A 26,074-nucleotide genomic window follows, 5' to 3' on the forward strand; every position below is an offset into this window, starting at 1 on the left:
TGTGTCTGCTGAGGAGCTCTGCAACACGTCCTGCCTTTCCACACTGCCTCAGCTCTCTGCCCAGTTCTCCCCAGATGGACACCTGCTGCTCAGCCTCAAAGAAAGAGACAGCATGGTCTGGGCCAGGGTAAGAGAGAGGTGACAGGGCCATTGACAAACTGATGATTGGCTATACCGCTCATGGATTTCTTATTTACCTTATACTTCTAATCAATTACACAAAAGTGTACATGTGATAGAGGGAAGGGATTTTCCAAAGCTGCTACCGCCAGATAAAGATAAGCACAAATGTAACATTATTATTGTGATGCAGCTGAGAGGCTTCTCAGACTGTAGGGTCTAGCTATGTGGATTAGCTGGAGGAAAGCTTGCAGTGGCATTTATCAGGGTCTCAGCCAATCTGAGTCGCAGCAGGACACCTAGAAAAATATTGCAGCTGTAGATTTTGTTATATTGTTGCATTAGGCCGAAGAAACTGATAAATAACAAACTCCTCTCTCCATGCAAGAAAATGTTTTTAGTATTTCTTCAAAATAGTTACTTGGTCTCATCAGTTTTCACTTGTTTCATCAACAGCGGATGTGTATATTTGGTGTGTGTGCAGTTGAGTAGGTTTAGTCCTGTTTTATCATTTTTAGAAAACCAGTTTAACAGCAGTATTTCTTGAGTGCAGGACATTTATCTACACTGTAAAGCATTTTGTGTTTAAAATGTGGCCATCATTCTGCCATAATCTATGCATTTAGCTGCAGAAAGCACAATTTAAACCTAGAAAGTAAATAAAAACAGATCAATACACATATTGTATGAGAAGTAAAAAAGCCTCTTACTCCAAAGTCAGTGTTGCATATACCAAATTCAGTCATCATAAAATAAACTGTATATCCAATTCATGTAGAAACACAATATTCCATAGTAGTTTTTTATATGTTAGTGCTTCTCCAATATGGTGAAGACACTTTAGTGCAATGTCCATAATGCAAAGCTTAATGAGAGACGGCGTCTCAAAATTAGTTATTGATATCTCGTCATTTTGTTCCTTGAATTTATGCAGTATACTGTGGTGCAGTGCTGCAGTAGCACTTTTTATTGAGCTTGTTTCTGTTTACTTCCAGGCTGTGATGAATGTTTTAGGACCAGATATCCACACAAAGAGTGTTGGTAAAATCCATTTGGTCCAGTTTGACTCTGAAGGAGTCTTCGGTTGGATCCCCACACACAGAGAGATCATCAGTCAGTTTCTGTCAGGTGACTAGTCTTAACTTGCCATATTGATTCATTTTATTTGTATTTTTCTAATGACTTAAATCAACCCATTCGATTTCTGTATCCAGCATCATTTTACAGGAGAATTGTTGAAATTTTAACTGATTTAACACCAATTTACCTCAACTCAGAACCAATCGAACTCCTAAATACAAGCCCCAGAAAGAGGAGAGACATAGAAGAAGAGGATGATGCTGCCAACTTAGCTGTCCTTCCTCGTATCCCCAACCCCATCGCCTGTCTGTCCTCCGGTGACATGCTCATTTTCCACCTCACTATCAACCACACTGGTACCCTCATTTTGTTTCTTTCATATTTATCTTCTATTTTTGTTGAAAACACTGTAAGCTTGCTCTAACTTTACTTTCTATCCCTAAGACCGCCGTCTCAGCCACTTCCCGGTTTATCAGAAAGACCACCTGTTTAACAGTAACCCCGGCTGGGACTTCGGTGCCTTCAGGCATCTGCAGATACTCACGAAACAGACAAACTTCAACTCTACAAGGTAGTGTTGAGTTCACACTGCAGAAGGAGCCTCAAGTGTTGGTTTTGTGACCATGTCCTCCATGTCTGTTCTTCTCCATTTCTCAGGTTTGCCCATGTGTTTTCAGAAACAGGGAAGTATGTGTTTGTTGACAGCGCTGTCTCTGACTGGAGTATGGTGGTGGTGGTCAGCGAGGAGGGGACAGAGTGTGATCCTCGGGCCTCAGTCTTCCAGCCCATGACCCCGGCACAGCTGGTCAAGTTCGGGATTGTCAAGCAGCACAGACTCAACCTTCTACCTGACTGGGGAGTGATAGCAGGTGTGTATCCCTATTGTCCACCCTTTGCCTGTAGCGAGTTTACCCTTTCTGTTTTATCACAACACAATGCTAACTGTGTGTAGGGATCCTGAGTCTGCTGCTGGTTGTTGTTGTGGTTGTGACCACCACAGTGCTAGTTCTGCGACCTGGCAAAACAAAACTTGTCTCCCAGTGGAGGACAAAGCCAAAGTGGCGCAGCCTTGGGGAGCCCTTCTGTCCAGTGGATTGTGCTCACAGTGGAGACAGGTGTGTTGGCTTGACATCAGAACTCATGGTGTGTTTTATCCATGTGTCAGGACACTCATGTCAGGTGTCCTAGTAGCACATACAGCGAATGTACTCTTTATGACCTTCATGATGTGTTTGTGTTTCAGCATAGTTTGCCCAAGTCTAGGTGGTTTTCTGGGCAGTAGGGGTGTAGGAGAGGGAGCAGAAGCTGAGGAGCCCGCTGTTTCTAAAGGAGGTAAGCACCCTGTTTGTGACCCTGTGCTGAAGTCTTCCTCCAGAAACACAATTAAACCCCCTCAAAATTAAGGAACAGCAGTAATGTCAGGAGATCAAGGTGTTACTGGTGAGTGTGGTGGAATATCACATTGTTCCACTTGCATGATTCTTCTTTAAGCATATTTCTATTTGCATACTGTCTTACAAATATCTAATTTCATTGCCAACAACTGCTTCCCCCACCATCGAAACATGTATATACATACACCCAGCCTTGGGTGTATGTATTTGACCATCACAACTTATTGCAACCACGTTTTGGTTAAATTTAATAAATCAAACCTTTCATTGAAAATGTTTCCAGAAAAGTTTCACTAAAGAAACAAACTTTTTTCTGCTGACTAGTTTTCAACATATTTTCCATTGTTTCCTTCTAGTCTGATAATGTTTGAAATGAGTATGAGAGTTGACTTTAATGTTTCTTACTTAGCGCTTATTGCATTATTCATGCCCTTTGATAGGGTGTTTAAACACCCATCGGCCTAGTCATTATGAAACCATCACGCATGACCAGGTAGCAGTTAACAGCGTTTTCCCCATTTGATCGATGATAAAGAAAATAATGGCTAATATCACACTCTAATGGCTTGTGCTGTTATCTCTAGCTCTCTAGTTAGCCTCTGCAATTCTAATTCAAGTACTTATCATCCACTGCATGCTCCATCACCGACGGTCTTAACAGCCAGAGAGACTCTACTGAATTATTATGGAGCCAAGTTAAGGAAGCTTTTGATTTCAAGGAGCAGCCATTCATCACCAGAGTATCTCCTCCTTAATTCTTAAGGATGGCACACTGAGGCTTTCCCCCTTGATTTTCGTCCATTTCTAACTATGTAGTATTATTAACATTTACTGCCCCCATTTAGGGAGTCTGTCAGGGTACTGTGATTTGGAGGAGTTCAATGTGAAGACTCTGTATGACAAACTAGAGGATCAGAACCTCCACATAGCCTCACAACTGACCCGACACCGCAAAGACATACAGGAGTTTTATAGAAATATTTGCCAGCAGACCGAAGCACTCAAGGTGAGTTTTACTAATGTGAGGATAGAATTGGTCATTAGATGTCATATTTTAAACACGTGGCTCAAGTGCCATCAGAAAATAACGTAAAAATGAATTATTTCTTTCAGAATATTTTCGAAAACATGGATCATAAAAAGCTGAGTCTTCTCAAGGAGCTGCTAGTCCATAAAGCAATGAGGGATAAACCATCCAACAGCAGTGCAGGAGAGAGAGACACACAAGGTAAAAACTGAATGACAGTTTTTGAGAAACTGATCTTTCCAAAGCAAAGATGAGTTAGCAGAGAAAATAACGTCCTCGACTTACTCCTTCATTAAATGTTTTTCTCGTCCCTATCACCCCAGCTGAGGCCACTATGGTGTTACTGGGAGCTGTTCTCAGGTCAGTGGAAGCTCTCTTATGCAGGCTGTCTGGAGAAGCTTGGCAGAACCAGGATTTGCCTGGTTCCCTATACTGTCATACTGGTCCTCATGATCCAAGGGAATGTGAACAGCAAGCTGGATACACACAACCCAGTGACACCAACATGTGCTATACACAGGTACTGCAGTGGCTTTTGTCCTGTTTTTGGCATATTTTGGAACAATTGAGTACAGAATCATTTCATTTTTTAATGATGTCCTCAGTTTTCTTCACTGAATATGACCAAAGCAGAGGCTCTTCCCCATGAGCCAGGTAAGACACACTTCTAAACAAAGGTTTGTTGCATTTCTAAGAGCATCAGGACATTATGAGAGATTAATCTGTTTTCCCCAGTTCATCTGCAGAGCACAGCTCCTTGTCTCAGTGACCACGACCTGTCCAAGCTGGTCAGCATGTCTCCTTTATTCAAGACCCTGCAGGAGATCAAACAGTCTTTGCAGGAACTTACCACAGCTGAGTCTAATCTGCATCTCCACAATGGTACAGAAACATGATAAAAAAAAATCAATCCAACACTCAAGAAAGACAAATTCAACTCAAAATGAATATAACAGCAGATTCTGGTAAGTGTAAAGCCTAAAATACAGCATTTTCTCTGTTTAGCAGCTACAGAACATTCTGTCCAGGAGTACAACGATGGGCAACTTATTCCAACTGCGCTGGATAACCTCTCACCTCAACATGCTGCTGTTTTCCTGTTTGGCTGCCATGTGATGCAGTCACTTGCAAACTGTCCCCTGTTCCCCTCTGTGCTTCTGCTGCTGGCCAAGTCAATCCCCGCGTCTTCAGCTTCCTCTGATGAGGCTCTGCTGGCACATTGCTCGAGGGACTTTTATTTTGATGCCACCAATCAAATCCTTTATCTGTCAGAGGCAAAGCTTCAACACGTGGGGCATTTCATCGCTACTATTTTGCAGTCTATGGCCCACATAGCGTCAGGTAATCAGAAAGATAGTAGCAGAGGAGACCCAGTTTTGTGTCATGGTTTTCCAACTGTGGTGCAGTACAGTATAACAGCTGTAACAATCATCTTTAAAAGCACAAAGTAATCTTCTTTGGAAGCAATATGATATTTGTTTTTCTTTATCTTTATATCCAGGATCTAAACCCCAGAGCTTTATGCAAGCTCTCCATGAGGCTATTTCAGCTTTAAGCCTTCAGCTGTTCAACTTTTCTTTCAAATGGAGCACAGCAGAGGTGTGTAAGTGCTATTTAAGCCACACACATCATACTCATACTGCACAAGCAGGGTCAAATTTCTTTTTACGCTTTCTTTTTACAGTCGAAATTCGATGCTCCAGAGGGGCTGCATGGTGGATTAGCTGATGAATTTCTCAACATTAGAGTTCCCACTGAAGCACAGTTCGCTGAGCACCTATTAACGAGCAGGTTGGTGAGAGCGATGAAACCTACAGCAGAGAACAGCATCACCTTTCAGCAAAAGCATGCAGTTAAATAGCTTTTTTGCAATTTCCCCATTGTAGACTTGAGAAATACAAATATTTCAAGTTAGAGCAGCTCATCGCAGACCTCAAACAGAGTACAACTCCGGACGCAAACACAGGTAAGACAACTGCTCATTTATAGTAAGATGCAGTTAGATTATACAACATGCAAAATCAATGACCCTGGATCAATGAAAAATCTATGAAGGTCTTACTAGCAGTCTTGTAATCTCCTCTTATGTGATGATAGGTTGCATACTTTCAAACCACAATTTCCAGCCCCAGAGCTTTTGATCTGTAACAGCATGAGCCGTCTTGTGAAATCTCAAGTATTCCCATATTTCACAACAAACATGCACCCATCTAAACTAATGCACTCATTTAATGGTGATGTAAGATTGAAATCAGAAGCTTTTCCATTTCTCCCCAGTCACAAGATCTAAACATCCTTAAACCATTATAGGAAGTCCTGGAGAGAAAATGACTCAATTTCACCTCTTTCATCATCTGTAGAGCTTTTGTCCCTGAAAAATGGTCCAATAACACATTACACACAGTTCATGACTTTAATGGCAGCATGCTGCTGAGCACTGAAGCTATTCTGAAGGCAGTAGGTGGTTGTGCTCATGCTAAATACACAATAATCATATACTGGTAGGCGTTTCAATTGTTTTCTTTCCATCCAAAGAGATTTCATTAAGAAACTTACCCCCAAATCATTTTTTCAATTCTGAAGAATCAAAAGTCTTGTTTAATGTCTGCAGGTTTACCACCAAAAGGGACACCCGTGCAGGTATCACTCAGTTACAAATCATAACGGATCATCTTAACGTGAGAGAATAGTCGCTGCCCCCCCAAGCATCACTCATGCAACTTCACCATTTCCTCTCTAACAGATGTCTTGTGTGGAGGATGAAATTGACTGCCTGAATGAGTCTTTCTTGCAGCTGAGCGTGCAGCTACAGAAGAGAGCTCAACTGAGTACACAGCTGAAGGAGAGAGAGAGCAGTGCTGGCAACCATTCTGAGGTAATTAGCTTGCATATTACACATGACATATATAATGACATAATCCAGAGAATTAATCTGTGAGGTAGTTTAATAGTGCTGTGAAGGGATTAGGATTAGCATTTTATTTCCCACAAATATCATCGTGCTGTGATATTTTTGTTTGGCTTTCTCACGTCTCATGATGATCATTTGCTCCTCTTCAGCCCTGACATGAGAGAAAATGAAGTGAATGAGTGTGCATGACGTGTGCCTGCATTTGCATCGTTACTTGAGACTGTGTGCATGAATCTGTTTATTTCTTTTGCCCCGCATCATCTACAATACATTCTCTGTGATCTATCCTTTTACAGAGGGCGACGCCGATGAGCATGCCAAGCCTGAGTCGTAATGGAACAATCCTGCTGGAACTGAAGAGACGCCATGTATCACTGCGCCTCAATGAGCTCCAAATCACATTAGGCCAGATCAGACGGTGCCAGCAGCATGACAGCAAGTCAAAAGACGAGACAAGAGGCCATACTCAAACAGACAGCAGCACCACTCAGCAGGGGCAGAGGGAGCGTTATCCTGGCGTAGCTGGCTGCAGTCCCGCTGATGGCCAGCAGCAGGATATTCCAGCTAGCCAGAGTCACAGCCAACAAACCGTAGAGAGCACAAATCTCAGTAACTATAGACTGGAGAGTCATATTTCTGACCAGCAGAGGAGTGACATCGTCCAGAGCAACAACCCCAACGCATTACCAGACGGCCAGGTGCTGGAGAGCGAAGATCGGCCGCATGTTAATGTCCCAGGAAAGCAGGAGCTTAATAGTGAGATCACAATAGAAAACACAACTGGACATACAGAAATTGATGACTGATCAGAAACTGGATCTGAATGTTGATCAGTGCTGAGAAGTGTGAGGTTTTTATGTGGTGCTCTCACTATTATTTCTCAGTCTCCCTCCTTTTTGTGCCTTTTCAGCCCAAAACAGCTCGGTTATCTACGCACAGCATAATATTTGTTCTTGTTCTGAGTGAACTCTGTCTTCATTTCCACCAGCTTTCGGCTGTGTTTTATTTAATTATCTGTGATCCAGGACAGAAATAATTTTTGTTAGCAAGCAGTGGTGTGACACAGTCTGCCATCTTGTCCAAATAGTTTGTCAGTCAGGAGTTAATACTGGCCTGTAAGACGGGCTTTGTTCATTACCATATTCTAATTAAGACAATAAACTTCAGCTGAATGAACACAAGGTGCCTGTTGTGCTTGCCGTGTCGGTTCATGCTCACAACAACCTCTCCCTTGTGTAGAGGTGATGACCCACATGTCTTCATGAATATTTAATATTAAACTACAATAACTGTCTCCCCCTTTCCCCTGCCTCGCACACACACCTTTAACCTTTCTTCTCCAAGGCTTTTTCAGTGTCGTGAGCTTTCTGTGTGGGAACCGGCAGGTTAACCAAGTGAAAGCTAAACTAGCTGCTAAACTCTAAATCTGCTGCAGAAGAGGAGTCTATACAGCACAACTGCTGCCTTCTTCTGGTCCGATGGTTTATCTGACGCACAGGGTTCTGGGTCTTATAATAGAAAGTGAGTATTCCTACAGGGGGCTGTGAGCCAAATCAGAAGGTCAGATGGAACGAGTCTTCGCTTGCTATCAGTGTTAGCTTCGAGCTCTGTGCCAAGTCCCCTTGGGTTGAATCTGGCAGTGCCCTGAAGCTCTGTGTGTGTGTGTGCTTGTTTGCATGTGGGGTGTGGTTCAGTGGCACTCTGAGATTATACACTTTATCAATTAGATTAGCTACTATGTGCCACTGATCTCGCCCATGTGTCTGCCTCACAGTGGGACATGGCATCACATAACTCCATGCTGAGCTGCACTGGAGCCGCCTGTGTCCAAGTCTTTGTGTGGTGATTTGCACTGCTGCAGCATTATGCTTGCTCTAGTTGTTTAGATCAACACAGAGGTTATTTTTAGGAAGGGCATCTTTGTGGGATGTTTGTTTGAGTATATGCACATGTATATGTCTATGCATGCTGTATGTATACACTCTCTAATGTCCTGATCAAAACAGATTTCACAGATTGCTACACATTAAGTAGAGTGCAGGATATACAGATACAGATGGATCAAGAAGAAGAATAGATATGTAGACTGTAAAGAGGGTTTACTAGCAAGCTGCACATGAGCTCTACATCTCAGTTTCCAACATGCTTCATCCATGGATGTCTGCTGTAATCATGTTATAATCTTGAAATCCTTCCAAATCCCTAGAAATCTGCTCGCTGCAGTTGAACCTCCAGGGGCCCTGCACACACACACACACACACACACACACACACACACACACACACACACACACACACACACACACACACACACACACACACACACACACAGATCTAAATGGTACATACATAAGTAAAACACTCCCTCTAACCCACTTATTTATACACATAGTCACTTAGATCACTTGCTCTCTTATGTAAACTGCTAATTAACGTTGTGCTTGACTGAAAATTATGACACATATCTGCTGTCTTGCTTTCCTGTTTTGGAGCTGGTCTTGTCTTTGGGATAGCTTTACCCACAAATACTCAAAACGGGCTGTAGTTGTTACATGCGTGCACCCTGTTGTGAAAGCCCCTAGACCTAAGCGCAGATGGACACCTCAAGAGTGAAAACACATGATTTATTCACCGTTTTCTCTTTGTAGAAACAAAGTCAAACACACCGCATGGGTTTGAGGCTTCCTGTTGTCTTCCCGAGTCTGTAGCTAAGCAGGCCTCCTGTCGTCACCATGGCACTGCATTACTGTTGCTATGGTTTCCTTATCTGCAGGATGTGGTTGAACCAGGCCTGCCATATTTAGTCTGCTCCTCCAGAGTGCCAGCCGACTCCTGATGCTGACAGCAACACAAGGATGCACTCAGCTGCCTCTTTGCTGTTCTTCTTATATTAAAATCTGCACCAACAACTGAACATTGCTGCAAAAACCTGTGGATTCAGTTTTTGGCTTTTATGGCTTAACAGATGACTTGAAACAAGTCGTTTTTGATGTTAGCAAAACAGAAAGTTAGATTTTTCTCTTTTCACATGTGCTGTATATTAGAAAAACAAATGCAGAAAATCTGAAACCCTTGAATCCTCTTCTCCTCTGGAGTAATCCTCTGTTACTCCGGCTACAATGGCTGCAAGATTAAATACCGTGATGTCAAAGTGAGATTAACTTGGCTCTTTCAGGACTGAGGATGTCGTGTCACGAGTTCATCTCAACCGGTTTTTCCTTTGTTCTTTCACAGGGTTGGCAGATAGCAACATCAAACACCACAGTAATGCAATTTCCTGCTGGGGGGAAAAAAATATGAACGAGAATGAAAGAAACATAGAAACAGCATATCATGATTAGGTTTATATATAATATAAGTCAATACTGATTGACTTCTTCTTAAATCAGATTAAACTGAAGTATTTTAGCATACAATATTAGACATAATAGAGGTTTATGATAGATATGAGATTGTGTAAAATCTCTATCGATATTCATATTGGATGGCATATAGAGCAGAAAAAGACAAAATCCAAAAAGTTGTTTCAAACTATTGGCCATTTTATTGCCTTCTCATCACATCTTTCAGCCTTTACAAAAAAGTCAAATCACTGCAGCTTTCAGCGAGACAGAAAAAAAGTGATATAATTACACTGTTCAGCAGTCACTTCAGTCCTCTCTGCTGCAGGCTGTGTTGGTGTGATGGACAGAAATAAGGTCTTTTTCTACCTCAATCAGTGACTCATGGTTACTGAATTAATTAAAAGGTTTCTTCTCTACCCTTCATATTTAGCACTGTGTGTCCTTTTAATTATTAGGGGAAAGGGAGAAGGGAAGAAAAGAGAAGCCGATTCTTGCTGTCATGCAGCTTTGAAGGGTTTGAACTCAAATATGGACAAAATAGAGCAGAAAAGGTCAGGCCCCTCTAAAGCTAAACTCCAGAGGACAGGAGATCATTAGATTAGTGGGCTGGGTCCTGCCCAGTATTTATTGGCTTCATTGCTGCAGTAAAACCAAAGATATAGATCAGTCTGTGTATGTGCTTGCCATACTTATGATTTCAAAACACAGAGCCAGGCCTGTGCAATACTGTTTTCTGCTTTTCTATATCGATAAAAGTATGTGTACATGCAACCTGCAAGCTTCTACTAACAATAGTAACTAGAAAAACAACACCCTGTCCTGTGACTTTTGGACTAAGAGCTGAGAAATAGTAATAATGCAACTACTGATGTGAAGCAAATGAAATGAAAGAGCTCTGCTAACAGCTGCTCAACAGGATTATATAACACATTACAGTTTATCTCGTTGTTCTTCTCACACTTTAATAGAGCCGCATTCGGTGTCTGCATGCACACATGATGGGATGCTGTGCTCTTTTGTTTGTTTAGCTCCTGCACTCAAAAGCAAACGCAAACAGACTCTCCGGACGGGTTGGTTAGGCTTTCCCAGATGACAAGAATACGGTCATGCTCACTGTAGCGTGGGAGGGAGTGACTCACGCATGCGTATCAAAGCCCTCCGCTCTGCCAGCGTGAAGTGACTGCTGGAAAACAAAGGCAGTGAGCCGCGGCTGGGAAATGTCATCAGTCATCTTAAAGGCAGGAAATAGACTTCAATCAATCAATAGTGTGATTCTTTGAGGGGTGAACTGTTATCATTGTTTCCGCTGTTTGCGTGTGAACAAGAGCCCACACCTCGCAGCAGCAAGTGACTAAATCGGCTTTTTAGACTCCACAGGTCCCTCCTCATCGCCTGTGCTCTTATCCTTGCGCTTTCTGGCTGGATTTGGACTGAAAGACAGCAGTTGTGGACCAAAGACAGCCGTCTCACATCACGGACTTGTTCGTCTCACCGCGCGGAGGGAATAATGAAGTTAGTTCTTTGTAGGTAGATGATGAATGGCGAGTCAGGGGGTTAGTGCTCGACTTAAATTCACAGATGAGCACATGAAAGCTTCACAGCCTCGTCCCTGCATCTCTTTTGTAGCTCTTGCAGTTTGAAATCCTGCCTTTTTTTTACTTTGGATTTCCAGTGGTGAAGCGGGGAAGTTACCTGCGCGCTCGTCTGCCGAGGAGAGGCGCTGTCCGTGGTGCTGAAGTCTTCTCCACGACCGCTTTCTCACTCCTGGCCTCGTGTGAAGACAACTTTTGGCTTGCTCCGAAGAGCAACAGTTAAAGGGACACTGTCCAACAGCAGCTCCAGAAAGAGCTTAATATGGTAACTCAAACCAGAGTTCATCCGCAAACTTTGGTACTTTTGTTTTTTGCCGGTAAGTATAACTGTGCAAGATGCTCAAATGTGTCGTCAGGCTGTGGATGTTGCATGTTTTACTCCATACATAGATGAATAATCAGAGGCCTTGTTAATGGGCTGTGAACCTTTCAGCTGGCTGTGAACTCAAAACCCAGTTTCAGAGCGGCTGCAAGCTCCCTGTTAGCAGTATTTAAGCAAAATGTTCCATCCATTGAACAGAGGACACCAGGGTTAAGCTCTTTCCCCTTGTCCCTTTCTCTAGCTTTCTCTTCATCTCTATCTCTGTTTCTCTGCTCTATTTGTGTGAGCCTTCAGTAAAAAAAAAAAAAAAAAAAAAAAAAAAAGAGAGAGATAGAATCAATGTTGTCACTGTCTGCCCAGGGGGGGCTTTGGGTTACATAAGAGCACTGGACCCAACACAGCAACAGTCACACAAAGACATCCATGTGGTGAGATTACTGCCACACTCGACTTTACAAGAAATCCCATCTTTGTTTTTATAATCTCTCTGAATTCTTTATCCCCACTTCCTGTTCTCTTCTAATGGATCTATTCATCACTCTCTTATTTCTCATCTTCCTGCTTGCCCACACTGCGTTGCTGTCCTCCTCCTACACTATCCACAGTTCCTGCATGCAACACTCCCTCCCTCCGTTTATTCCTCCCTCTGCCAGCTAATACTAATGGGCAGAGGCAATCATTAGCGCTTACTGGCCTGGATGATCTTGGATTCGCTATTGGTATTGTGACTCAAGTCTTTCCAGCGTTCACAGAGCTGGATAATTTAATTTATGCATTTTTAACGCTTATTGAGTATTGTGTCTGGCTCAGCCTTGGATTTAATGTGAGCGCTGAATGCAAGAGCCGTAAGACTGACTGGGCCATGAGTTTATTAGTACAGATAAAAACTTGTTGTATTCTCACAGTCAGTGAATAAAGGCTGAAGATGTTATCCTCCTTTAGACTTTGCACATGATGAATTACAGCTTTGAAGCGCTTTTTCTTTGAAATGCTCCTGCATTTGTTCTGAGTGTTTGGTTCAGTGACAAGTACTGAGGGGCCCTTTTAGAAACTCAAAAGGAAAGCTACTGTCGTATATTGTTTCCCACTTTCAGTATGCAATGACTGATAATCTGAACCCTCTAGACGTCTTTTAAGACCTCCAAAAAAATAGTCTGCTTTGAATAATAATTGTGTCCAATATGGTTTTCCCAAGAGATGTTGGCGTACAGTCCTTTCCTTGACTGATCATCTTGTGTGTACACACCTTAAGCTCTGATTGAGGGTGAGCGCAGATAAACTTTCACCCCTCAGTAGATGAGGGTGGAAACAGCCTCTGAGTGTTAAACTCTGCACAAACATCCAAGTGAAGAAACAATATGACAAACACATCTTTGACTGAAGGGGACTTTAAGCTGCTGAGCTTACTGCGTGTCACATTTCCTTGCTCCTCCAGTTCACCTGAGCCACCCAGTATGTGTCGATGTCCCGTCGGCGACAGAAGCAGTCCTGGGGAAGCCCATGAGGTTGACCTGCATCGCCTGCATGAGGAGGGAGGAGATCAAAGCGAAGACGCGTGTGGATTGGTACTACATGCCATCAGAAAAAAACACCCCACCCAACAAAACTCATGTAGGTTGTGCCTGCATTGTTGTATATGACCTGATGTGGTATGTGTATTCATACTACTATAGATATTTTAGAAATGCCTAATTGCCTTTCCTCTTAGATATACATGTATGAGGACGACAAGCCGGTTGAATTGGATGGACCGTTTAAGGGCCGTCTGGCCTGGAATGGGAGCCAGGACTTGCAAGACGTCTCCATTCAAATCATCAATGTCACCTATGATGACAGCGGCGTCTATGAGTGCCACGTACTTCGCCAGTTTGAGTTTGACTTCTTCACTCCCTCGGTCTCCATCGCCAAGGACATCAAGTTGAGGGTTATAGAGAAAGGTACGGCCAACAGTTTTCCACTTTCTTCCGTGCTATTCTGCCCTGTTGTGTGCTCGGGTTTAGCCAGATGCTTGGTTGCCATATCAATGCCGTTCAGCATTGGCCAGCTGTGAGTCTGTGCTGAATGAATGAATGAATCAATTTCGCTGTGGTTACTGAGACTTCAGACTTAAGTCCTCCATGCTTTCCAGGAGGTCGCATGCCTTTGTGAGGCTACCAAAAATAGACATCAGTCCCAAGAGATCTACCACTCAAATCTGACATTCATGCTGTTGCTTTGACAGCTTTTTTTCGCCGCAGTCCATCTGATCTACTGCATCATGTTTTTTTTTTATTTGTTTCTGTTTTAAATTTTGGAAAATTAAAGCAAGAAATGCTTTTAAAGCCCTCAAGCAAATAAATGTATTATTCACGTTTGGCCTTGATATAAATGTAAGCTCTTATAAAGCCAGTAGAGGTCTAACAGCGTCTCAACAGGAGTGATTGTACTGAAAAATAAGTCACTTATCTACCAACCATTAGTCCGCGTACAGTATCTTCATCCTGCACACAGAACTCATTCATAGTAACTAATCTTCTCACAAATAAAGTACATTTAAAAAAGAGTTTGTGTTGTAGATGCAGGTCACCATAGTTCATAATTTCTGCAGTATTTTACAGGCTCAGCTATTACCACCCCTGTTCCACAAACTTGGGACACTATGTAAAACATAAATAAAACAGAATATTATTTTTTTTTAATCCTTTTTGATGTATATACTCAATTGAAAATGATATATTTAATGTTTTACTTAACAGGTGATAGTATCATGAATGGGTATGAAAGGGGCATCCTGGAAAGGCTCAGTCATTCACGAGCAAGGATGGAGGGAGGTTCACAGCTTTGTGAACACATGATTTTACAAAGGGTATTACTACATGGGCTCAGGAACACTTTGTAGAACCACCGCTGGTAAATACACTTGGTTTGCAAATGACTGTATTCTGGGTTTCACAAGGCATCCCAACATTTTTGGAATCAGGCCTGTAAATATGGTGATGATGTTGACGCTGATGATAAAGCTGCACACAGTATATGCTGGAGAGATTTAGCTCAGGCCTGTTGATTTACAATCCCTTCTGGCAGAAACACAAGTCTGTGCTCTGTTGACTTCTGCGTATTGAGTTTTCTCTCCGTGCCGTACACGCCCCTCCTTCGATGTGTTTATCAGACCGCTTTAAGTGGGTTTTTCATTTTATTCTATCTTTCGACTCTTCGTTTTCTCTAAGTGATGCATCAGTGTGAGGGCACTCTGCCACTAACAACACTACTTTCCTTCTCTCCCCTTTGCTGTGACTGTACTGAAGAGGAATAATTGTGTGTTATGTTTTGTCTGCCTTTATTGTTCATCAAAGCTTTCTTCTGTTGTCAGTGAAGGGGTTAATTCAAACCAACCACTTTGCTATCTAATATAAGGGGTAATGTATTCTGCTTCCCGAATGCTTGGCTTGCTGAATGTGTCATTTTCCACCTTGATCGAATATACAACACAACATGTATATTTGGAACTACTTAATTCTGCCCATTTCCTTTACTGCTTGCACGTAGTATATAGTTCACTATCAGAGGCATATAAAGATAGGCTAGTTGTATCCCAGGGTGCAAACTGAATTGTGATTATCCTCCGATGTGTGACTTTCCAAAATATACTACAGTTTGATCTTCTATACATTTTTAAAAGCCTCTCCTCCACATCCCATACAGCTGTGGTATCAAATTTCACAAAGCCGTCAGTCAGTGCACTGTACATTATAGCTTGGGAATCATGTTACGGCAATGATGTCCATAGTGGCAGAATGGATTAGCTCGCGGCAAACATGCTTTCCTATCTAAGGGATTATATTACACTAACAGCCTCTATTTGCAGAGACTGCAGAATCAAATCAGTGAAATCTGTCAACTGTCTGGTCTGCAGGCTTTCTGGAATTTGGTACACGGCCACTGGCACAGTGGTTCACAGTGGCTCATCACGATCCCGCAGTGAAAGATATTGAGGGAGAGGTTCACATTTTTTCAAGTCTGTCCCACAACAGCAGTTGGGTGCCCATATGTACATTACCACAGCGGCTGCTTGCTTCATACTGGCGATTAAAAGATTGCTTTCTGATGCATTTCCAATCTAAGTGATGGAGAAAATCCACAATCCTCTCTGTGTGCAAAAATACATTCAAGGTTAATATGAAGTTTCAGCAGCCTGAATAAGAAAAATATCCATGAAATGTCCAGAAGATTGTGACTTTGGAAGAGAACCCACATTATTTATAAACCTCAGACAAACTTGCATTTTTTGCACACACTGTTTCATTGTTCATGTGGGCATACTGTAAGACACACTTGAAAAAATGTGAGCCTATCACCTTAAATAGAATGTAATGACATAATTTAATGAATTGATTGTAATGTTACAATTTTAAGACTCTAAACTTAAAATCTGTCATGCCCTGAGAACCACTGTGACTTTGCATATCCATCTTATTTCATATATAAAGGAACCATGTGGAGTTTTGACCACTAGTAGTGCTGTGGAGCAAAGTTTTTATGAGCACACTCATTTGAGCACGATCTAAAATACTTTTAGAAATACTTTTTTTTTATGTTTGCGAGGAAGGAAATTGTTAGAAGGATTCACACGCGCTGTGGTGAGAAACTCTGAATGTAAATGTTCATTTTTGTTTGTTTACAAGAAAACTCCACAGGGTACCTTTAACTCCCCAGGCTCTATTATCACTGTACTACAGGTCATAATGTTCTGTATGCAACATAGTTTGTGCATCATTTGTGCATCAAGTGTATCCGAACTGGATGCACAGAAGAAAACACGACTTCGCTTTGATTAAAGATCAGCTGCATAGTAATAACTGTTTTACATTTTGAGCTGGACTGGTCTTTCAGTGAAATTAAAGTTAACTGTGGAAGAATACCACAGAAATATTGCCTTTTCTATTATAACTGACAGTCGACTGTGGGTCAGCAGTGTTGCACATACATGAACAAGCTTAGCGTACTTCCTTAAACCTATGAATAAATAAGTCTCCCCTGCTCTATTAAAAAAAATAGAAAAAAAACAAAACATTCAGAGGTAGGATGCATATGAATAAAACATGTTCCTTGCTGTTGTTTGTGCTCCACAGCCACTCAAGACGCCACAGCGATCTACTCTGAGATCATGATGTATGTGCTGCTGGTGTTCTTGACCTTCTGGCTGCTGGTAGAGATGGTCTACTGCTACAGGAAGATCTCCAAGTCTGATGAACAGACGCAGGACACAGCGTGAGTCTCACATAAACATACAGCTGCACAGGCAAATGCAAACACAGTTAAGTGAAAATGGCCGGCTGGGACACTGTGTGTCCTGAAAACAGACCGATTGTCAACATGGCCGGATCCACAGGTGGAGGGCAGTGTGTGCCAAATGAGTGGAAGCCTCACCTGTGTGGGCCTGATTTTCTGCTTTGCATAACAGTAATTTAAAATCTCAGACATGGGGCAGTGAAATTTAGGAGGCAATCAAGAGGAAGAAAGAGCAGGAGGGAAGGAGTCAGGCAGACAGACAGAAAGGTAATTGAGTCTAAACTGCATCAGTTTTTAACCCACCTGCAGCAGTAATCTGTCTTCTCACTTAGACTGCCTGACAGGCCTGAATAATTCTACGCACTGCTGACTGCTCTTTTCTTCTTTCCTCTTTACATCCGTGGTGGATTTGCAGCCACTTTTTGCGTCACCTTGTCAGCACTGCCGAAGACCCGAATGCACCTGTATAGTCAGCTCCCACCGGATTGCCATGGTGTTGACGAGGCCATTTGATTCACGCTGACAACTTCTGAACAGGCAATTTATGTCCTGAACAGACCAATCATAGATAAGGCACCGCACTGTGGGTTTGCAGACAATTAAACCTGATTTCTAATCCTGCAGTCATCCTGCGGTGATGCATGGAGCTCAAGTACTCGACCATGTTTTCTAACATTATGTTTTTAGAAGAGTAGAATATACAGGGGGTGAACCAAATACAACATAATAATAAAAATGTACTGCTGGAACAGTATTGGGCAAACAGCAGAACAAGAGCCATAAAGCTTAACAAAGTCAAGTAAAAACACTTTTGTCTACTCTGTCCCTTACTGAAGAGGGCTTCAGTGCTGTGAGTCCAGTCCAGTTTTTTATTGAATTGGACCCCAGGGTACTTGGATGACAACAATAGCAGGGGGGCTACTGATCCTCCGATAGTCCACTGCAGGCTCATAGTTTTTGCTGATATTGAGCTTCAGCTGATTGTTATTGCACCATGTGATGAAGCTGTCTATCAGTCCTCTGCACTCCTCTGTGAAAATAGTCTCTAATTGAAGATTTCTCACTGGAGTCATACATGTCAAAATAGCGACAATTTCTAATTTCACCACAAAATACACTCAATACCTTTTAATAAGTTCCTTGAGAGTCTTCACTTCATGTTACATATATGATAGAAGTCTGGACAGACTTGGATGTGAACTGCAACTTGACTGTTTGGCGGAGGAACGATCCCTAACTGAGAGATGATACTTCTTGTTTTGTTTGCCTTCTGCTCTTAGGTAAAGCGTATCGATCCATGAACAGATCCGGAGCGCACATTAAGTTAAGCATCAAGTAATCGAATGTGTATAACTCTGTAAACTTCATCGGTGCCTTCAGCTGAAAGAGTTAATGGGTTGTGGCCACCTCGCAGCCAATATTGACCTGTATGACACACGTCGCTCAGCGAGAAGCTACACCCACTCAAAGAGGCTGTTTTGTGGTCGTCTTGTTCGGCTTAATGGATACGTAGCACGGGTAGAACATTGCGAGGTGACATTTTGTGATGCATTAGTGGCTCAGATTGTATGAGTCATGTTACTGGGGGACAAGATGGAACAAAATGAGGCTATGTTTAAAGTCTGCTGACAGAGCCACAAAGCTCTTTCACTATTGTTCACTATTCATCGCTATTTGCTCTCTCTACATAGTTTCTGTGCAGCTCTATTGAATTGGGTTCATGTTTAATACATCTGTTTTTAACAATTTGCTGTTAAACACTGTATGAGGGTGTCATGTCTTCCTGATGTGCAGCCTGTACACATTAGCTCCTGCTGCTCACATTATAGTGATGGTTTTTATCCATTCCCTCTGGGGGGTATACATTGTTGAAGCATCATGAATTAGAGACATTAAAGCCTCACTCAGTTATGTTCCACTGTAGTGAGTGTTGTTCAAACCTTAACCAGCACTGGTCTGTGGTGTTTGGTGGTACAGAGGACCTGACCACCACCTCTTAGACCCTCCTCTGCTTTTTCTACCAATCTGCCTGCAGGACAAACTACCTAGCCGTTCCCTCTGAGCAGAAAGCCTCTCCAGCCGCTCCTGTTACCGAATAAAAGTGGTTTTCAGTGACACGGTATTTTACATGTGACTCTCTCAACTTGATCCAGATCAGTGAAATCACCCTCCTCTCTTTCCAACTCATTGTTTGTACCTTTACTACTCATAACTGTGCAGTTCCGTAGTGGAGTCCTGCTGCTTCAACACCACCTGTGTCTCCTCTTGCTCGTTCCCTTCAAAAGGACTTTCATTCCTGCCATTTTTAGAATTCTCTCCTAATCATAAATCCTCCATTTGTACTGAATCTCCATTGAAATAAATTAATTAGATAAGTCATTAAGTATGTAGTGTAAGAAAGGCTTTATGTCTCATTCGTGAAAACTGGCATAATTTGTGAAGTATTCCATTCAACGGTTCAGTGTGAGCATAGCAGTTCTGCAGGTCTCCTCTGGAACTGATCTAGTGAAGGCATTAAGAAATATGGCATTTGCATGTGTATGCAATAACTGAGTTATATCAGTTTTTTATGTAAATCAGATGTTGAATATCCATATTGTTTGAAGTTGTAGTTGATGGTTATGTGCCATATAAATCATTCCATGTTGAGTAAGAGGGAATATGTTCTCTGCTCTTTGTAGGTATTAACCAACCATGATGGGACTTCATGGCCAGCTGACGGACGGAGGCATAGATTCCACAACCCTTATCTATGCCGCGATGAAGGTATCATTACTCCCGGACAGCCACGGGAACCCTGTCGACCGAGCTCCCCTGTGTAACGGCTGTGTCCTGTGAAGAGCCAGTCAAAACTGCCCGAGCGCTCAGTTTTCCTCCCCACTTTCCTGTTTTCTGTTAAACCTTCATGCCAGGTGTCTGAAATCAAGTGCTTTCACTAATACGCCAGGTTAACAACAATGTGAGCCTCCTGCACTTATTATCAGATAAAGACCAGCCATGCTTCATTTTGACGTGCCAGTGCGTAGAGTTACTAAATATTTTAGTTAGTGCCGCCTCTGTGATTTAAAACCTCTAAAAAGAAAAGATCCAAGGAAAGACGCTGTCCCACTGCTCCCATGGCTGCTATACACAACTTCTATACTGACTCTGTTGTACTTGTTTAGTTAATTTGGTTTTATTACAATTTTATAGACCATGTTGAGATTTTGAGTCGCACTTTCATTTGTACTGGCAAATATCTTTTTGATGTCTTTTTAAGGAAAATGGATTGCATAGCTTTTATATTGTATGGTTGTACATTTCACCCTGTTTTTGCTGTGTGCATCAGTGAAACAACACTGTACAAGAGCGGGTTATATTATATATATCAGGTCACGTTATTTCAGTTGATCTTCAATATATCTAGAGGTCTTTCCTATACTCTCCTCTGTGTAAATCTTTAATTCATGTTCAGCACTGAGGTCAGAGTATATTCAGTAGGTTAAATCCTGCTGAATACAGTTACACTAAAATTTATTCTTAAGCTTTGACTGTTGCTGATGTTCTACAGTAGCATTGCTATTGAGACTAAACGTGTGCCTACTTCTATCGCACAGCACTGTAGAAATGTGTCGCGACTCAGTCATGCCAAGCTGTTCTTTGTCTATTACACATGTATCTCCTGTGTGAGTGAGCTGCTTTTGATCTAGTAAACACAATGCATTCCACAATCTGTGTTGAAGTTCCTCTGTTTATTGAAAGGTTTGGGGTTTTTTTGTACTGAAATTGCACAATAAGATGAGCCCACTTTTAGACCATACCAGGGTGTTGAGAGGAAAATGTGCTGTTGACTCCCAGCAGGTTCTGCCTTATGTTCTCCTTGTTATCTGTGCTGGTGTTGAAAGGGGGGGGAAAAGTGAGCTTTAAATGAACCACAGTAAACACCTCTGGTGTTTCCAGCTCTCATTAACACTGCTGTAAAGCAGCTAACAAAAAAGACTTTCGATTTGTTTCTAGTTGAAGTAAACTCTGTGTATTTTAATTGCCTGTCTTACAGAGCTGAGATGCAGTTCTGTGCAGCAGAAGAGGTTTTATCAGTGGGAGCAGAGCTGGTCCAGATAAGGCCAGAAGGGTCGTGGAATACAAAGAAAGGCAACAAAGGGAGAAGGTACGAGAGGAGAGAAAGGGTAGAAGACTGGCAGTTAGAGAGAGATGTGATGTAAATTGCTCTTCTAGCTAGCCGTGACCCACAGCAGTGACAGATATAGCAGGCAGCTGTTGTTATAGCAACCCAGGCATGGCTGTAGCAAGGCAGATTGCCTGGCAAAGATATTACACTGTGATAGTTCAGACATTCATTTATGCTCAGCCATAATAAATGAAGAGCGGTTTATTACTTAGTATGCACAAAATATGAGGACCGGCCACCCAACATGCTTCGCTTCAGGAGGAATAGAAGAGGCTTAATGGACTGTCCCAGAACAGGAGAAATGCCTCCACAAACCCATCAAGGTCACGTATATAGTCTGAATGGCAAGGAGGTAATGTAACAAGCACACCTTTTATCCGTCCATCAAGTTCCCATAGATTGGTTATTGATTGTGCAACACATCCCATAAACTCTCCAACAATATGGCGTTATGGCTTTGAGATCTACTCTGAAGCGCAATTCTCTGACCCTCCCCCCTCTTCTCTCTCTCTCTCTCTCTCTGCATCTCTGTGTCTCCCCTTCTTCCTTCTCCATTGTTACAACGGGCCTCCCTGAGGATACAACCCAGTAATATGGCCCACATTCCGCAAATATACATTTCAATTAAACCACCAGGCCCCAACTGCCTCGGCGCTCTGCTAAGCATTTCAAGTCACATTACACAGAGAACGCGGACTAGCCCTGGGTATAAACACTCTTAATTTGAAGCTAATCTTCTTTGCTCGTAAATGGAAATAGCTAATCACACAAAGTGTCGGTAATGACAGAAAGAGATTAAGTAGCTCAATAACCCACTGAAAAAGCAGTCTACTCATACAACACTGCTGCTTTTAAGACCGTGTGAGCCTGTAGTTCATGTGTGGAACAGTGCAGCCACCACTTCCTCACTTTTTGTCAGAGAATGACCAAAACAGTTGCAGGCGTTTATGCATTATGACATCATAAAATATGACCCTAACTCATCAATCATGTAACCTGGAGTGCATTCTTGTCCATCTATGCAGGGTCTTTGTCTCCCCCTAGTGTAAAGCACATCATGTCATCATATATCGACATGAAATCAAAGAGAGCTTATGAATTTCAAGCTGTCTGTCTCTCTCTCTGATAAGCAAGTCCAAAAAAGAAACATGCTGTTGCACAACTGCCTGATGAGAAGGATTTCTGATGTGCAAGTTGCTGATGGTAGCAATATTTTGCAATGAATTCAGATATTTGTTATTGATTTATTGATCTGATCTTTTGAATGGTGGGCTGATGAGAGACGCTTGCCTGCGGCATATCAGATCATTTTATTCAGTGTAAATATCAGATCATTGACTATCAAAGCCTCACAGGTAAATGGTTGACCCCTGAGAATAATGTGGACATGAATGGTTTATGTCAAACATGGCTGAATCTCCCCCACCTCAATATAACAATGCCAATGTTGCACTAAACAGGGTGGGAGTGTTGTCTGCAACTTTAAGTCTATTTTCAACCTAACCTCCAAACAGGATGTCAAATTGAGTTAATTTGAGCCTCTGGTATTAAAACCAGTCCCATTCACCATTTTTAGAAGAATTTGGTGTTTTTATCTCATCTTATTACTCACTCTGATAAAATCTGGTGATTTCAGCATTCACCTAAATAAGGCTTTTGACCCTCGAAGCCTTTGTAGCGCTCACTGATACTTTTGGTTTCACTCTGTTTGTACAAGAACTCATTGCAGTGGAAACACCCTGGACTTGATTCTCTCTGTCTCTTCTGTCTCATCCGTGTTGTCTTACCGTTTCTAGTTAAATTTGATGTCGGCAGTGTTTTAGCTACTCGTCGCACTGGTCCAGAAACCATCGCTACCCTTCTGAATTCAATTGTGCCTCTTTCTACCAAGTCTTCACCTTGGTTTACAGACAAAAGTGAGCCTACAGGAGATTGGAAGGTAAATGTCTAAGTTAAGAGTCGAGGTTTTCGACCTGCTGCGTGAACAGCCTTTTCACTTGCTTTATCAGTAGCAATAAATGCAATCCAAGAGTTCCTTTTGACCCTGTAGCTAAACTTACTAAAAAGCAGCTGTCAGCTCCTAATTGTTTATGGCTCATGTTTTCATAGATTTATTTCTGTAGTAAAAGAGATATTAGATACAAAAATATTTTTTCTGAAATGTGGAGTACCTCAGGGCTTTATTCTTGGCCCTCTCCTATAGTCTTTAGATACACAGCAGACTGTTTCCTATTGTGCCTCTTTCCTCTGGAAAAATCCTTCCTTTTGACATCAGACAGTCTGACTCTGTTGAGGTGTTTAAATCTAAGCTATGCTCATCCTTCAGTACCTCAGACCTCATCCCTGTTCAGTCTCAGTCTCAATGATTCTGTTACTGTTACTATAAACTTCTGATATCGCAAATCTCTCTAAACTTCAGTTGTTTTTATTTCCCACAAGCTGTGTGTATCTCTCTCTTTTCTTCTCTCTACTTTCCTCTTCCTTCCCTCTTTTACCTCAGGCTCTCCTCTACAGGACCATCAGCAGTCCAGGTACCTCTCTCTCTCTCTCTCTCTCTCTCTCTCTCTCTCTCTCTCTCTCTCTCTCTCTCCTGGCTGTTGGTGCCTCATCCAGATGTTTGTCTCTGTATTATCATGCCTCAGGAGAATCAGCCTCTTCTCTTCTCTCCTCTCTCTCTCTCTCTCTGTCTTTCTCCTATATGTGCTGCCTCTTCTCCGTGTGTGTCATCTGTCTTCATTCCAGGTCTCCATGGTTGAGACCATTCCTACCTGCTGAATGCTGCTTAATGTCCTCATGGATCCATACTCTTCACTTATGTTTTATTGATTTATTTGTTTGTACATTTGCATTTTTGTCATCAGAATTTGTACATATAGTGATTTTTTTGGCTGATCTATTCTGTGCAAATGACTTCTAAAAAAGAAGGACACCCCTTCTCTGTCGCTCTTCCTTTTTAACCCTGTTATGGTGTCATGGTCCACACACCATAACTCCAGTTTGTTCCCTGTGTTTGTGTTTTACCCTGCCTATTGTCTCCTGAGGTTCCCCTGTCTGTCAGTGGGTGGGGCCACTCTTCCCTCCCCCCTGAGCTCCTGCAGCTGGCACACCTGCACGTCATCATGTCATCAGCTTTCCTGCCAGTCTTCACCCGATCATTCTGTGAAATGCAGCAGTAGCAACACTCTCAGGCCAACTTAAGCTTTAAACTTTGTTCCCTGTGGTTTTTCTCTGTACTGACGTTGCTGGGTTTTGGGTGCACTCAGTACTGATGAATAGGTTTTTCCTTATCTGAATCGAGGGTCAAAGGTCAGAGGGTGTAATATGTTGTACAGACTATAAAGCCCCTTGAGACACATTGTGATTTTTGATTCTGGGCTCTTTGAATAAAATTTGCATGACTTGATGTATTGATTGCTGTTGATAAATAGTCACTTTGCTGGAGCTCTATCTGTTTTAGTGTTAGAGACTCATGATAGATGGGAGCATATTGCTGAAGTGCCAGCTGAGTGATTAGTATGCTTTGATTTTCTACTTTCTAACTTGGATAGCTTGTAACCTGTTAACCATGAAAGCTGTTTTTTCCCCATTCTCCACTCCTCCCAAGGGGTCTTCTCTCTGTGTGGCACAGTCTCTAAAGGGATTTTCAAAGTATTGTGCCAGACCAAGCAGCAGCTAAGAGGGCATTTCCACAGTAATTCTCCAGCCTGCCAATTTCCATTTCTTTAAGAGGCTAAAAATGAATGCACACATTTCAAATGGAGGCACAGAAGTTGAATCTTTTCGGCTTTTCTGAGCAAGCTGCGGGCAGCCCACTCGTGATTATAAATCACCACATATTTTATGCCGTAAACTTATAGATTTTAGACTTATAGGCTGTTAACTTTGCCATGCGAAAAAGCCCACACCTTATTAATTCATTTCTGGAATGTACAAGTTCCAGCTTGATCATAGTCTTCCAGCCAAAGGAGACATGGGAGATATTTTTGGATTGCAAACAATCTGTCTTTTAGGAGACATAAATTAAATTGGAATTCAGAGTCTCAGACCAAAGATAGCGTTAAAGCCGGACTGTTTTCTTCTCATCAGGCTGGGGTGATAATAAATCAGCAATAATTAAACTCTCCTTTTGAAAACAAATGATGTGATAGAGAAAACAATACAGCTTATTTGAAAGGTGAGCCTATTTAAAAATGTAACACATGGTTGCACAGTGTTGTCAAATGTTGATTGAAGATGAATATCTCCATGTTAAACATCAATAATTGATTTGGCATTCATTTACAGTCCACTCAGGATCTTTTCAAAAAAACAAACCAGACATGTAATGCTAAACAATCACATTTAATGGAATAGTTTGACATATCAAGAAATATGCCCTCCTACTTTATTGCCTAGAGTAGGGTGGGAACACATACCTCTTTCATAGACTATCTGGAAAATATAAGGCTACTGCCTGCGTAACTTAAAGACTAGAAACGGGAAAAAACTAGCTAGGATCTGTGCAAAGGTAGCAAAATCCACCTACCAAAAAACTAGATGTATACATGTTAATTAGTGAACTTCTGAAGTGCTGGTAGGCAGATTTTACTACCTTCCTATTTCCCCTGGTTCCAGTCTTTATGTAAGGTAAGTAAATAAACGTGTTTCCCAAAATATCAAACTGTTCCTTCAATTTTAATACAACCTTGTAAAACATCAACAAAGAGAGCAAAAAAGCAAAACAAAACAAAACAAAAATGCTGTTTTTGTTGACATGTTTAACAGTAAGACAAAACAAAAAAACACAGTTACTAATGCTGATACTAATGCCAGGCTGTGATTCTACGATCACTGGTGCAGCACACTATT

At 41.9% G+C, this 26,074-nt stretch overlaps 2 protein-coding genes across 3 annotated transcripts; both read left to right on the forward strand.

The window, feature by feature from the left end:
- The first annotated feature begins 2 nt into the window (after positions 1-2).
- On the forward strand, positions 3-7,711 carry LOC139336630 (uncharacterized). Its single transcript, XM_070970787.1, has 19 exons — positions 3-127; positions 1,116-1,248; positions 1,398-1,556; positions 1,645-1,771; positions 1,858-2,069; positions 2,153-2,315; positions 2,444-2,532; positions 3,440-3,600; positions 3,708-3,822; positions 3,945-4,141; positions 4,227-4,275; positions 4,357-4,503; positions 4,627-4,962; positions 5,123-5,220; positions 5,306-5,412; positions 5,508-5,587; positions 6,233-6,261; positions 6,365-6,496; positions 6,829-7,711. Exons 1-19 carry the CDS (start codon positions 113-115, stop codon positions 7,336-7,338), a joined length of 2,859 nt encoding a protein of 952 aa, XP_070826888.1. The 5' UTR covers positions 3-112; the 3' UTR covers positions 7,339-7,711.
- Positions 7,712-11,028: 3,317 nt separating this feature from the next.
- scn3b (sodium channel, voltage-gated, type III, beta) lies at positions 11,029-20,766 on the forward strand. 2 transcript variants are annotated; one of them, XM_070970319.1, is made up of 6 exons: positions 11,029-11,785; positions 13,226-13,401; positions 13,499-13,727; positions 16,899-17,037; positions 19,094-19,177; positions 19,740-20,766. In XM_070970319.1, the coding sequence occupies exons 1-5, from the start codon at positions 11,731-11,733 to the stop codon at positions 19,155-19,157; spliced, it is 663 nt and encodes a 220-aa protein (XP_070826420.1). In that variant the 5' UTR covers positions 11,029-11,730; the 3' UTR covers positions 19,158-19,177; positions 19,740-20,766. The 2 variants fall into 2 exon arrangements, with proteins under 2 accessions (XP_070826420.1, XP_070826422.1); XM_070970321.1 differs by lacking the exon at positions 19,094-19,177 and having other exon boundaries at positions 11,045-11,785.
- Positions 20,767-26,074: the final 5,308 nt, after the last annotated feature.

This window comes from Chaetodon trifascialis, chromosome 9 (genome assembly GCF_039877785.1).
Source record: "Chaetodon trifascialis isolate fChaTrf1 chromosome 9, fChaTrf1.hap1, whole genome shotgun sequence".
Taxonomy (NCBI): domain Eukaryota; kingdom Metazoa; phylum Chordata; class Actinopteri; order Chaetodontiformes; family Chaetodontidae; genus Chaetodon; species Chaetodon trifascialis.